The sequence below is a fragment of the Sitophilus oryzae genome, unplaced genomic scaffold (genome assembly GCF_002938485.1).
Source record: "Sitophilus oryzae breed Bouriz unplaced genomic scaffold, Soryzae_2.0 scaffold_465_pilon_pilon, whole genome shotgun sequence".
NCBI lineage: Eukaryota > Metazoa > Arthropoda > Insecta > Coleoptera > Curculionidae > Sitophilus > Sitophilus oryzae.
Window position 1 is genome coordinate 3,061,469 of NW_022147046.1, and position 14,995 is coordinate 3,076,463.

Here is a 14,995-nt window from a genome sequence, read left to right on the forward strand (position 1 = left end):
AAGCGAAAGATAACAGCTCTGCAGCGCAAATTATGTATTAGAGTTTGTAGCGCTTACAGAACTGTATCTACTGAAGGCAGTTGGTGTCATTGCGGGCATTCCTCTTATCCACATATTAGCTCATGAACGAGTGGATAGATACAAGGGAGAGCTCAAACAAATAGCCAGGAAAACTATGATGGAGAAGTGGCAGGATCAGTGGGATAAAGGAAAGTACGGAAGATGGACCTGGAGACTTATACCCAACATCGAAAAATAGATTGACAGACCATATGGTGAAGTGGGATACCACCTGACACAAATGCTGTCTGGACACGGGTGCTTCCGAAAATACCTCTATAAGATGCGGCGGGCAAGCTCTGAATCATGTTTATTTTGTGGTCAAATAGACGACGTTGAACATGTGTTCTCCTGTCCAAGATGGAAGGATGAGAGAGATCATTTTAAGAAGGAGAGTGGACTGGATTTCACTGAAACGAATTTAATGAGAAGCCTTGAGGGAGGTGAATTATTATGGGAAACAGTAAATAAATGTATAAATAATATACTAAGTAAAAAAGAAGAGGAACAACGCCGCATGGCGTAGGCAGCCCCCACGTCGAAGTAATGCGTAAGCGGTTCCGGCGTGGTGTGCTTACTTGAACGAGGAGGGTTTTTTAGCCGGTAGGAATCCGGCACTACCCAGTTATAGGTGTCTTATGGAAGATTTTTTCCCTCCTCATCGCAAAAAAAAAAAAATATTGTATATACCAATTAAACTTTTAGTTACGTAATCAAGGGCAGGATTTTTAAATTCATTGTTGCCAACCATGAACATATTCGGCGCCGCGCCGGGCTGCCTAACTGGAATTTAAATTTCCCGCTGAGGATTCAGATGGTAGCTCTGCTGTCAAAAATGTCAATTTGCCATATTTATTCATTTATTACTTTTTGACACTTTGCGATACTTTCAGCTTAAAAAATTTTACTAGCAGACCTTGCAGTCGAACATTGTTCTTTTTAGAAGCTCTTTTAGTGGGAAGTGTAAAAGATAGCTTAATAGCCTTAAAAAACTCATCGCAACTTTATTAGAATATCTTGAGCGGTAAAGCGGTAGTAATGGTCCTTTAAGTCCCTTAAGTGCTGTTAAGAAGATGAGTATTGTTAATACAAATAATAACTGTTTATATATTTATATTTAATTTATTTTTGATTCCTAAAATATTTGGATTATAAGAAAATATGTAAAAGTGGGCAACGCGGTGTCGGTCAACTTTTAATTTATTTGATGTAAACTATATATTTTTTGCACCTTATTTTTTCTGTGTCACCGAGTTCATTAATGAGACACAATATTATAGAATTATAACTTATAAGATAAATAGTAGATTATTATTTTCTTCGATGGTGAACTTAACTTTATCAAAGAGAATTTGTCTTCTACACAAAATCGATATATAGATCGTCGGTAAAAACCTTTAATTAACCAACTGGGAATATTGGCATAAAAACCTAGTATTATATTTCTTATACCGTTTAATACATCATTACAAAGACTATTTTGAATTTACCTACTAGTTTCATGCTATATTTATCGTTAAATATAATTCAATGATTTTTAGCTTCATAGACCACGTCATTTTAAATAAAATATTATATTGTGGAATACCTGTCTTAAAGTTATTTTTAATTTACGATGTTGATTATGATGTTGTTAGTTATTGATATTTACATTATAGTCAGTTAAATTAACTTTTACAGTATTAGTGAGATGTTTATTTTTATATCTAGTACTCTTATTATGAGTGATAATTTCGAGACGAATTCTAAAAGTTAATTGCGGTTAACTAATTAATTAACCCCAAAGTTCCCAATCGGCAAAAGAGTGCGACAGGGAGACAAAAATCTTCCGTCAACTGGATTGGACCAACAAAGGATTGAAAATAGATGGAGAATGTCTTAACCGTCTAAGATTGGCTGATGACATTTTAATTCATTGATGACAAATTAACGAACTAAATACAGTCAGCAATAAAGTAGGTCTCAAAATGAATTTAACAAAAACTAAGGTAATATACAACGAATTAGTAGATAGAAAATACATTATAATAAATAACGCAACGTTGGAAATAGTAGAAGAATATGTATATTTGGAATAACTAATACACAGCTCGGGATCTGTACTACTAAAAATCAACAGAAAAATTAAGTTAGCATGGGGTACTTATAGAAAAAACTCAGTCATATTCAAATCTAGAATGCCACTTTATCTAGAGAAGAAAACATTCGACTAATGTGTATTACCAGCCATGACGTTTCCAGGCGAAACCTAGACACATACAACTGACATTATAAGGAAACGGCAGGACGCACAATGCTCAATGGACCGAAATATGCTGGGAATAACCAGAGTGGATACGACAGAAGACCCAGGTAATAGATGTCATCCACAGGATGAAATCCCCCAATTGGCAATGGGCAGGACACCTGGCATTAAGGACGGACAACAGATGGAAATTACAGCATGGTATCCACGAGGAATTGAGAGACCTAGAAGAAGCCCAAACCTGAGATGGGACCATTATATTAGAAAATTAACAGGGATAACTGGGGCGCGCATAGCCAATATGTTTCTGATCTTGTTTCAGCAACATAAGACAGTATGGGCCATATACAGGTCTTATAAATTCGCGTTTTAGTTTCTGTAGTTATGTATTATGTATTCATTTTTCTGTATTATATCCTGTAAATACCCTGATAATTCTTGAGGCTTTTTTAATCTGATTGTCCATTTCAGTCCGTTATACTACTGCTGCTCGATGTTTCTATCTCTAAATAATTGAAACTCATTGCCTGATTTATGATGCGCTCATTTACTTCTAGTTTGCACCGTATTTGATCTTTGGATATTACCATAGACTGTGTTTTTATGCACGAAATTTGCATGTTAAGAGTCTGTGCTACTTAGTTTATAGAGGAGGAGCTGTATAGGTCATCCTTATTTTCAGCAGTCAGGATAGCATCATCTGCGTAACAGAGTATTCTCAGGTAACAGTTGTTTATCTTAAATCCTGCATTAACCCCGTTTAAATTTTCAATTATTGGGTCCATTATTATGTTAAAGAGACATGAGCAACGGTTATCTCCATGTCTGATGTCAGATAAGACCAATCATTTATCCGTACCTTAAAATTAACAAAATAAAATCTCAATTCACCTAACTATTAGGTGTGGTTCCAGAGCAGCTCAGCTTGGACGCGTAAATAGATTTCTTGCTACGGCACAGCGGAGCCTTCTGCTGCATCACAGTAAAGTATGTAGTTTTATAGTGCGTATTCTAATACTTCATTTCTTACTGCGGTACAGCAAAGCGTCTTTGTGCAATTCAACAAAAATTGGAAATTGCCTTGAAGACAGCTCCTACTCTTAACTTGGAAGATAAAAAAGGATTTGCTAAAATAGCCCTCGGCGATGATGTTTCCGCGAACTTCTTTAATATTATTGAACTAGATGAGATTGAAGAGTTGCAGAATAAACAAGAGAAATTGCAACCTGAGGAAAATGGAATTTAAAAAAATCACATATTCTCCAAACTTAGAAGACATATCCAATTCCAATAATAATCTAAATGATGAGAGTACGAGTGCAGTAGCTGGATTGTCACAGAAATTCCAGCGAATATCTAATATCGCTACTAATTTTAATTCAGCTGATATGACAAATACTGTTATAAAATTAACAAGATCATTGAACTGTATAGAAACACCTGCTAATTTATTGTGTTTCTTTCATTGGATTTCCACGTCTAGAAAAAGGCAAATAGGTGTTCAAACTACTTCAATTTCTAGAAGAAAAATCGGCCTGGACTTACGTTAGAAACAAAAAGTGTTCAAGCAGGCAGGCTTTCGAAGCACAAGTCAATTTCGCAGAAAAAAAATGAAGATGTCTGCAAGAAAATGTAAATAAGAATAAACCAAACGCCAATTCATATTAACACCAAAATATGAACTTAGTTGTTTCCTAAATGATTTTGCTTTCTCTCTTGTTTTTGTTCTTTACTAGGTATAGTTTATGAGAACTGAATTTGTAAAAATAATAAGCGAATTAAAAATTTGATCTTTGTTTGATAAATTCATAGAAAACGCAAAATCTGGATATTGTCTTTTCAATTTTATTTCTTAGTGTTCTTTTAATATTTAATACTATAAGTATCAACTACCTTACGTACTAGTACCGTATTAAGGCTGATTCATGGTACACCGTGACGGGCCGGGGCCGTGCGACGGTGAAGGCACGGCCAAAAATTGTCAAATGTTATTTATACTTATGCATTCATGCTAAGCCGAGCACGGGCCAAGCTTCGCCGGAACGCGTCCGTGCCCCGTCCGAGAAATGTCGGTGTACATTTTTCCTCGGATCCGCTACGGTCCGGCCCCGTTGCGGCAAACATAAATGAGTGCCCGGGCTAAATACTTCGTTCATCTACGGGCCTATAGCGGCTGTTTTCTAGCAGTGTTGCCGCACCCAACTTTTAGCGCGTACCACATTATAAACTAAAAATGTACCACTTTGGTACAATTTTTTAAAGCACAACAAAATACATCTGCATATGACTTTAACCGGTTTGGTCGCTGTGAATTTCTTCATAAATTTCTACATAAAAAAACTTCCTGGAGAAAGACACAAATCGAGACGAAAAACATGAAATAGAAATTCAGAAAACCCAATTATAAGTATGTATAGGTTGAAGAATTCTAAGTAATTCTAATACTACACACAATACTTGGAAAACTTAAATTTTATTTAAAAAAAACGCAAATATAGAAGCATGTTAGAAACAGTAAATTTTCAAGTTTTTTCTTCGGGTTATTTAATATAGGCAACGCTATAGACATTACAACGTTTATAATACGTCGTTAATTAATGCGGATTTTCTCCGAATGGTATCGGTAAGCGCGTTTAATGCAATATCAACGACAATAATTATTAAATATCTATTCAATTTCGGTGCGCGTGGGAAATAATTATTGTACCAAATCATCCTGGATTTGAAAATGTAGTACTACTGTACCAAATAGAATTAAAAGTATCAAATTTGGTACAAATGTACCACTGCGGCAACACTGTTTTCTAGAATATAATCGGCACGGACATGATCCCCGTTGTCCACTCGGTGTAGCATATATTGAAGGCCCGGACGTGGCTCGGTGTCTACTTTACGGAACGTGCCCGGCTCGGATACGGCCCGGTGTACCATGAATCATTAATATACCAGTATTTCTTTACGGCTCGGCTGTTTCATTTGCATTGCTTACTATGTATAAAAAGCAACCTCTACTGTAGCGCAGTAAAGAATCTGTTCATATAAAGAGCGTTAACATAGTTGGTTGCAAACTCCGCTATACCGTAGTAAGGAATCTATTTACGCAGCCAGCTCAGTTTTTTAATAAAGATTCTTTAGTTTGGAGCCTTTGATTGAAAAAAGAGTAATATTGAAGCATGGTTATGTGACAATATGCTTTTCTAAGACTGTGCATCCCAAAGAATTCAAGCACATGCCACCGCTGATATTAACTAATAAAAATTAGTATTCTATCCATCCTCAATTTAAACAAAAATGGACAACCTAAAAAATATTATTCTTTTGTAATTATTAACAATATTGATGGATTTTTTATTTCGACACAACACATGCCGGCTTCCAAAGAGATCTAAAAAAATACCCGCACACGTACGTACACGAAACAAAAATAAAATTCCCGATAAATTTAATAAATAAACAATACGCCCGGGGCAATAATTTTTATGCAACGCACAACCCATTTAAATTTTCGAAAAAGCAAACAAAGAGAGAAAAAAATGACTGCCGGAAAAATTCCGAATATAAACAACGCCCAAAGCCATTTATTTCAAACGAACCAAAAAAAAACGTGTACCTACGCCTCCAAAAAAAATGCGCGCTGAAAAAATATTACTGGACACACACGCGACTTTTTTTAACAGAGTAATCATAGTTTTCCCGGTGAAATTCTTTTTTTTTGGAAAAATTACAGTCCAATCGTAACACAGAGCACGCAGTGCCAGAAACGGCCTAAGCCATAGGCGTATATGGGGGCTATAAAATGGCTGTAAAACTGAATTTTGTTTTATGAACATATTTCAGTGGGATATTTCGTCCTTATGTTACATTTGCATCACGTTTATAGGACCGAAGTGGGCTTTTTTCCGTCATAAAAACGGATTGGGGTGATTTTATGTGGAAGTAGTTTTTTCTATTCATCAAAGAAGAATATCCTGTTTTTTTAAATATAATATCAAGTACCGAAAAAGGTCCGATTAAATTTATATGTCCGAAACTAAAGTTCCAAAAAAATTCGTAATATATCTAGAAATTCACTTAACCACTAGTAGTTATAAAAAGCATTTTTGGTAAACTCTGTCTCTAATAGTTTCTGAAAAATAAAATAAATTTTTCTAAAAATGTCCGATTAAATGTATATCTGCGAAACTAAAGTTCCAAGAAAATTCGTACTATATCTACAAACTCATGTACCCGCTAGTAGTTTTAAAAAGCATTTTTGGTAAACTCTATTTCTAATAGTTTCTGAAAAATAAAATTAATTTTTTTAAAAAGGTCCGATAAATCATAAATTGTCTTGAAATGTTATTCTCGTGCAACTTGTTTCTTTTTTTATTAAATCTCGTATTATAGCCCGATCGAGTTACCAAAATCCGTGTGTTTTTAGAAGGGGGTCTATTTTTCATTATTCTAAATAATTTTTAAGGTGTTAACGTTGAAATTAAGCGTGGAAGTCACTTTGAAACTTTTGGCGTTTTTTATTAAATTGTACCAGCAGGAAAAAAATATTTTTTTTTATTAATTGTATTTTTATTTACACTAAAAACGGTAAGTAGCCAAACGGCCAATGAGACCTCTACAGATAGAGCTAGTTGAGCTCTATATTCGCCCCGTTTTAACTGTGTTTCGAAAATGCATAGTTTCCGAAATATTTAATTTCAAAGATTTCGATTGTCGATGTTCTTGGATATACCCCTTTGAAAAAAAATTGTATTTTTATTTATTAACTTTTCGACTTTTCTCATCTGGTACTGTTAGAAGGCGTTAATGTAAGAACTATAAATGCAATTTGACCCGCTTTTTAATTTATGTTGTATTTAAAAAAAATGCCGAAAATGAAAAATTGGATTTTTTTCTTACCTTGTAAGTACTTTTTTGACAAACTGTGGATACTAAAAAATTTAACTAATCGATCTGCATCGATATACGTCCAAAAATCTTTCAAATCGAAATAAGTGAAAAAGCTCGATTTAAATCGAATACTTTAATGTAGCGACCAAACGCCGAAATTTTCGAAATGACCAAACCAAAATACCTTAAAAATTATTCAGAATCATAAAAAAGGTCCCCTAAAAAATCACTGGATTTAATATCTCGACCGGACTGTTACTGTTGAAGAGAAAATATTGAATAGGTATACCGGGTGTTTCTTCAGAGTGGCTCATCTCTATAATTTTTTTATTTTTTCAGATAATAAAACGAAATTTATTATGCTAGTATATGACATAAATCGGAATTGATGAGGTACTATTCAAATAGTTTCCCTCGCTTCCTGTTTCACTGGAAACTTCTACAACTTTTGATTTATAAATGGTACCCTTAGTATTAATTTACTTTTTAAATTTGATAATGACATTCTGAATAGAATGACATATCATACGTCAATTTTTGACATTTTAAATTAAAAAAAGCCGATAAATCTATGCGTCCAATAGTTTCCGTTGTAGGTTCTCCGACTTATATTCTGGCAAAATGGTTATCTACAGAGTTCGAAAGTTTACCTACCCATAAACCCTCTTTCTCAGTTAAAGACAATATACATTTCATTAACAAAATTAAAAATATAACATTAGATGAGAGTGAAATTTTAGTGTCCCCCTTAGATGTATCTCCGTTGTTTCCAAGTGTTCCAATTCCACATATTTTAAGCTACTTGCAAGTATTACTGAACGCAAATGGTTTCGACAACAAAACTGCGATTGAATATATTGAACATAGTATGTCACTATTAGTGTGTGAGTATTGAATATATTGAACAAAGCGACATCTGTCTAAAAAAGTCAGCGATTTACAGTGATAATTTGGTTATGTAAAATTTAGAGTGACATGTGTATGATTTTGATTATGCAAAAGAAATACATATACTATGAGTTTACTGGTTGCTTAACGACTAACATTAATTAAAAAATAAATCTCCAAAATGAATAATCAACAAAATATTTAAACAAAAACAGACCACAGACTACACAAAACAAATTGTTCTTTAGTAGCAGTTAGTAGTAGTAAGAGATATAGGCTATCCGGCCGGGTAATAAAGTTATCGTTTTTTAATAAAAATTAAAAAAAAAACATAAAATTATAAAGCTAGAATAGTATACGGTTTTGTATCAACTCTAATTTTTGGAGTTTATATAAAGCATTCATAAAAAAATATATATCCTTTAAATCCTTCATTTTAATAGCTGTTAGTTAGAAGTTTCACTTCAAATATTAGCACATAGTGCAACCAGTTTTTGGTTTTACTGATGTTCCTTTTTCAAAATCCAATTTTCAATTTAGCTGCAACCCAAAAATTTGTTAATTTTTTATTATATTCCTAATTTACGATTATTGATATATATTACCAAAACCAAGAGAGAGAGAAAAAAATAATTTCGGTTATTCTTGGCTACATCCGCAGCTGTCCTGGACAACGTCTACAATCATGGGCGACTCTGTGTCTATACAGCAAAGGCTCTCGTTTGTTTCTTGTATTTTTCGTTTTTTTCTCTATCTCGTTGTCATGTTATGACTTGGAAGCACCGTATAGAAACACGATTTTTAAATATAAAACCCTGTATATTATTGCCATATTTTAATTTTTCCTTTAATTCTAAGCAAAAATCGAAATATACACAATGTTCCCCAAACCAACCGTTTTCGAGTTACTATTGACTTTTGTGACGTGTTCGGTTCCATTTAACGATGCTATTCCTCGGAAACTGTGATACTTAACAATATTTGACATTAGTTTTCAAGTTAGCTTTTATAGATGTATAAAATGAGATTATATCAAATCTGGAAATTACAAAATTTTTGCTTAAAATTTCAAAATCAGCCCTTCATAATTCGGAAATGGTTGAGTTCAGGTACATTATGTGTACTACGATTATTGTTTAAAATTGAAGAAAGAATTGAAATATGCCATAATATACAGGGGGTTCCATTTAAAACAAGTAGATTTTCATGTGCCACAACTTTATAAGCGCCCCTGTATATTAAAATTTACAACTGGCTAATAGAGAGTTATAAACCCTAAACTTTTGTATTTAATTTTTTGTAGCACCTTGTATATTTTACCTAACAATCGCCCGTTCCCATACATATCAGCTCCCTTTATATTACTTCTCAAATATAAGTATATTAGACTATATTATAATATTAGAACAGAAAATAAACTAGTTTCTCTTGAAAAAGAAAAACATTAAATATTAACCTCCTCCAATCCATTGCACCATTTAATCAATCAGTACTGTTTTACTCTGCATGTCGTTTTTGTATTCGTTTGTTTGTTAGTTAAGTCCATAAATAATTAATAAAAGTAGCTTTTGATCTGCCTAATTCGCTTGTCTGATTAACGTGTATACGAATGAATACCACAGGGGCACAGAAACGGACTTGATAGATTTTGGAATAAAAGGTTAAATGTCTTTACTTTTGACTTTACGTGCCTAGGGAAGCATTCGAAGTTATCTAGATAAATTAGTTTAAAATAATAGTAGCATATGCAGGTTAAAGGCCAAGATACAAAAAAAATAATTATTATAAGAGTTCATTTATACAATGTTTTCTTAAGATATTTTAGGTATGGTTTTAAACTGTATCAAGAGCTACTAGTAAGAAACAATCTACAATTGTACTTTACCGATAGAGGTACCGATGCTTACACAAATTACCGATTCAAAAATGTTGGCAAACTTATTCAATATTCAATTTCAAATATCGACGTAAATTTTTTGTTTTCATTTGAATTAAAAGTTTTGACTTTGTTATTTGCAAAATCGACACATTTTTCTGTGTAAAACATTACTATTTTTCAGAACTGCATTTTTAGTACAGTTTCATTTTTCAATAAATATCGAAAACATAAATTTTTAAAATACTGTTAACGAGGAAGTAGCAAAAGAAGATGGAACGATATGATAAGCTCATTGAAAGGTGCACTTTGTCCTTTAAATTTTTAAAAATATGTATTATTTAGCCGACCATACCAATAGGTATGTGTAATTATTTATAGACTATTAAGATCGGCAAAAAAAAAGTTTTTTAATTTCACATAAAATGAGTTATTTGGGTCATAAATGACCTAAATACAAAATATTTTCATGGTGTCTGTCTGTCTGTCTGTTTGTCAAGCAGCCCATACATTATCAAACAAATTGCGCAACGTTGCGTTGCACAGCTGATTCAGCGGTCCATACACTATCAAAGAAGTTGCACAACAAAGCGATGCGCAACGCTCCCTTGCACAACTGTATCACCTATGCATTTAGTAAAATTTTGATCAAACTTTTTATTAAAAGTTGTGCATTGTTTGAGAAACAATCATGTCCTCAATTGCAATTGTGTCTATTAATATCGTATATACCCTAGATGATGTCAATGATACCAAAAAACGAAAAAGAAAACAAAGAATTTGGATGAAAGAACTAAAAGATTGCACAACGAAGCGCAACACACACACTACACTGCACAAAATAATTCAAGCATTCTTGAAACTTATCAAACAATTGCGCAACACATCAAACGTTACCATACATTGGCAACTCGTTGCGCAACAGCCTGCAATTTGCTGTTGCGCAATTTGTTTGATAATGTATGGGCCGCTTAACACGATAACTCAAAAACCGCTTAACCGATTTTAACCAAATTTGGCACAAAAATACTGTGGCACCCGGGAATCTGGCTATCAGGTTTTGGTGGGGGTGGGGGTTGGTAAGGAGGTACGGGAGGGGGTTAAAAATTTTAAAAAATCGTAACTCTAAAATTAGAGTAGCTAGCAAAACGCGGTTTTCAATTTAAGATTAGGAATAATATTTGCAACAAAATTTGTAATAACATCAAAATCAGTCAAAGTCGCAGTTTTTGAGATAAAAAAAAATTGGAAAAATTCCTTTACTTTGAAACTAAAAGAACTGCCTACCAACTTTTTATTAACATATTTTAGTATGGGCAGTACGTGCCTCCCGGCGCCAATTTTTTAATACTCTAATTTAAAATGTATCATATTATTTTATATTGGATACCGTCTATATCACCTTTTTTGGAATAAAACTAGTTAATGTAACTCTAATATGCAGTTTATTATCACAATGTATAACGACTAATTAAACTAACCTAAATATTCTTATCTAATTTCAGATTCTTATTCAATAATTAAATTACAAAAATCTCTTATTATCCACTTAGTTTTCATTTCCTTCTGATTAGTCCTACTATTATGGAAAACTAATTTAAATATCATTTAGAAAGAGCATATTATTTATTCTTGGTTTGTTTTGATACTAGTGAAGAGCTGATAAATATTGGATATATAAACATAATGAGCAAATTTATTATAACCAACTATTTCATTTTTCATTGCTTTTTATAATGTGTAATAATAATGTTACAAATGAAAAGAAAAATAAAGCTAAATTGTATTGATTTGGCGTATTACGTCACGTTGGAGACGTAATACGTTGTGGTTATCTTGATGGAAATATATCAATGTTGGTTATACATGCATGTAAACACTGTAGGCATACATATATTTAGCCTATTTGATGTTATAAACTGCGTTGGAATTTACTGCTATCTTGAACCCTAATAAAATTGCTATTCTAAAATGATCGGTTTAAATTGGTTGCCTTTTTTTACTGCCGGTTCATCAGATTTACAATTCTCTCTGTAGCATGTTATATAAAGTAGTTCATTGTTTCAGATGAGCCACATGGACGGCTTAGAGATGTTGGACCCCATTTCATCGTCTTCGATGACCACATTAACGCCTATGTCGGAAACGCCGTCTCACATGCATTCCGCTTATGGTACCAATCATTTTATGAACCACCATCACCACGGGGGACCATTATCAGGACACGGAGCACCAGGTAGATACTGAGTAAATTCTACTTCAAAATATATTATCTGACAAAAATCAATAAATGTGCAAATCCTGAATATTTTTGACTCGTATTTCTTAACTTAGTTTTCGGTACCAATTGATTTTAATTTATGTTTTAAACATTTTTAATATGCAATAAGAAAATAAAAATAAAAACTTATATGAAAGTCAAAAAGTTTAGTATTATACGAAAGAAAAATAGAATAATTAACCGCAATTAGTTATGTTTTCAGGTCACCATCCTGGACATGGGGGCCATCCTGGTGCGCATCACCCGTCAGCAATGGCAGCAGCAGCGGCTGCTGCAGCTGTGGCTGGACTGCATCCCGATGCTGACACGGATCCAAGAGAATTAGAAGCTTTCGCTGAAAGGTACGATTTTTTATTGCCCCCAATTAAAGTGGTGTGGTAAAAATACATAATGTAACACCACACTAAAAAGTTGCCAGAAGAAAAAAATACATACTTTGACATGAATGTTGTTATATTGTTTACGATTATAACTGAAATATTTCAAAAATATATAATTTAGAAATCTGCTATCTTTTATGTCTAGATACGCCTCTGATCTACAGACAACGATATAATAATATACCTAACCCTACTTATTTTTATTTACCGACAAAAAGTTAAATTTGGATTTAAATGATACACTCTCTTGTACACAATACATGAATGCACCATATTTTCAAAGTAATGTCCACACAAGTCCACAAAATAACGCAAAAATACTATAATACTGCAAATAATAAAGAATACGGAGCTTCAACGGCGGAATAGCAACCTCGCAACCGTAGAATCTGGGAATTTTCATTCATCCTCGAAATCCGTTGTACTACGCTGGCATATTTCTAAAACTGACGTTGCCAAACTGCTTTTTATTATTAAAAGAAACACGACCATGATATTTTTATTCCATTATAAAATTTAAAATAGTTGAGCAGTTAAGCATTAAATGAAAAAAATTATCTTAGCAAATTAATGTACTTGATACATTATAGAAATAAAACGAAATTATTACTATGAAGTAATAATTTCGTTATATTTCTATAATGCATCAAGTACATTAATTTGCTAACGTATTTTTTTTCAATCATTCATATCAATTCAACCAATTATGAAATTGGTTGTGGTATTTAATCGAATACTAATACCAATATACAAGTAAATCTGGCAAATGTTTTCGGTGTAACAAAGATGGGAAAATAAGGATAGAATAATGGCCGATGGAAGAAAACGGTAAACAATTCTATCTCTTGTGTTTAAATATCTTTGTATATACAGAAGCTGTTGCTCATTTCGATTTCCTTCTTTCCAGATTCAAGCAACGACGCATCAAACTCGGCGTCACCCAGGCCGACGTCGGCAAGGCCCTCGCCAACCTCAAACTCCCCGGCGTCGGAGCCCTCTCCCAATCAACAATCTGCCGCTTCGAGTCGCTCACCCTCTCCCACAACAACATGATCGCCCTCAAACCCATCCTCCAAGCCTGGCTGGAGGAAGCCGAGGCCCAGGCCAAGAACAAACGCCGGGACCCGGACGCCCCCAGCGTCCTGCCCGCTGGGGAGAAAAAGCGGAAACGCACCTCCATAGCGGCGCCGGAGAAGCGCAGCCTGGAGGCGTACTTCGCGGTGCAGCCGAGGCCCAGCGGGGAGAAGATAGCGGCCATCGCCGAGAAGTTGGACCTGAAGAAGAACGTAGTGAGGGTGTGGTTCTGTAACCAGCGGCAGAAGCAGAAGAGGATGAAGTTCGCTGCGCAGCACTGACCGGAAGTTAACTTCGGGTTTTAAGTGGTGGACGGGTGGTTTTGCTTCGTGTAAGTTTTTGTTTGTGGTTATGTTTGGCGGGTATAGTAAAAAAGGTACGTCAAAGATGTATTACATGCGTTATAGACGATTTATTTAATTATACAAAGGTATTTATTACAGTTTTAAACTTTGTTTCTCCGAATCTAGTCACTAATTCTGTAGTAACAGAATCATAATCAGTTTTTCAAGCGTCTGTAACACAAAACATTTTTTTTTCATTTGACAGTTTCAGTTGACGGTGACAGATTTTGCCTTGTATCATATATAAAGGAAACAAGCTTAGATATGAATGCTCGGCTTGCTGCCAAAACTTATAATTATTGTTTTGGGATGAATACGTTGTACGGGATCTGGCGCTGCTATAGCGGTTGCTAAGAACAACTGTAGACAAGAAGAGTAATAATTATCTCTGGTCAAAGTGAGAATCTTCAAAAATTATAAAATATTTCAAAATTTAAACTGCTCTCATTGAAAAAGCTTGTGTCACGGCCTTGAATTCTTACTCTCAGCTCGCGCAAAAAAGTTTCACTTCAAAATGACAGTTCCCAGCGAAAAACTAGTTACGCCACTGGAGTCTACTCTTCTCTCTACTCATAAACAAGAGACCCCATAAAACACACAAAAATGGGACAACCTGTACAGGGTGTATTTTTGAAATATCGTATTACAATTTCCTTATTAAAATTAACTCACTATATTTTTCTTTATACATTATAAAAAAAAACTAGAACATCATTTTCAAAAATAAGAGCATGTTATACATCTTTGACTGATATCACTTTATAGCGAAAGAAAAATGTAAGAGTTAAGAAAAATATTTCAACATTCTAGTCAATTTATAATTTATGAGACAAATCGCAGCTCTAGAGAAGATAACATAAAGTAAGTATTTATATACTGGGCGTTCCTTTTACGTTAACATGTATTTAAGCTCAATATTTCTTTGTTTCTGAAATAATCCGCTTTTCAAAAAAAATACTTTAA

The 14,995-nt window shown here is 33.8% G+C and overlaps 1 protein-coding gene across 1 annotated transcript in view; it reads left to right on the forward strand.

The window, feature by feature from the left end:
- The window catches only part of LOC115885961 (inhibitory POU protein), a 73,544-nt gene extending 59,440 nt beyond the window's left edge, over positions 1-14,104 (forward strand). The window contains exons 3-5 of the mRNA XM_030904995.1: positions 12,021-12,189; positions 12,497-12,575; positions 13,522-14,104. Of these exons, the coding sequence (XP_030760855.1) occupies positions 12,021-12,189; positions 12,497-12,575; positions 13,522-13,969 (696 nt within the window). The 3' untranslated portion in view covers positions 13,970-14,104. The remainder of the gene's footprint in view (positions 1-12,020; positions 12,190-12,496; positions 12,576-13,521) is intronic.
- The last annotated feature ends 891 nt before the right edge of the window (positions 14,105-14,995 follow it).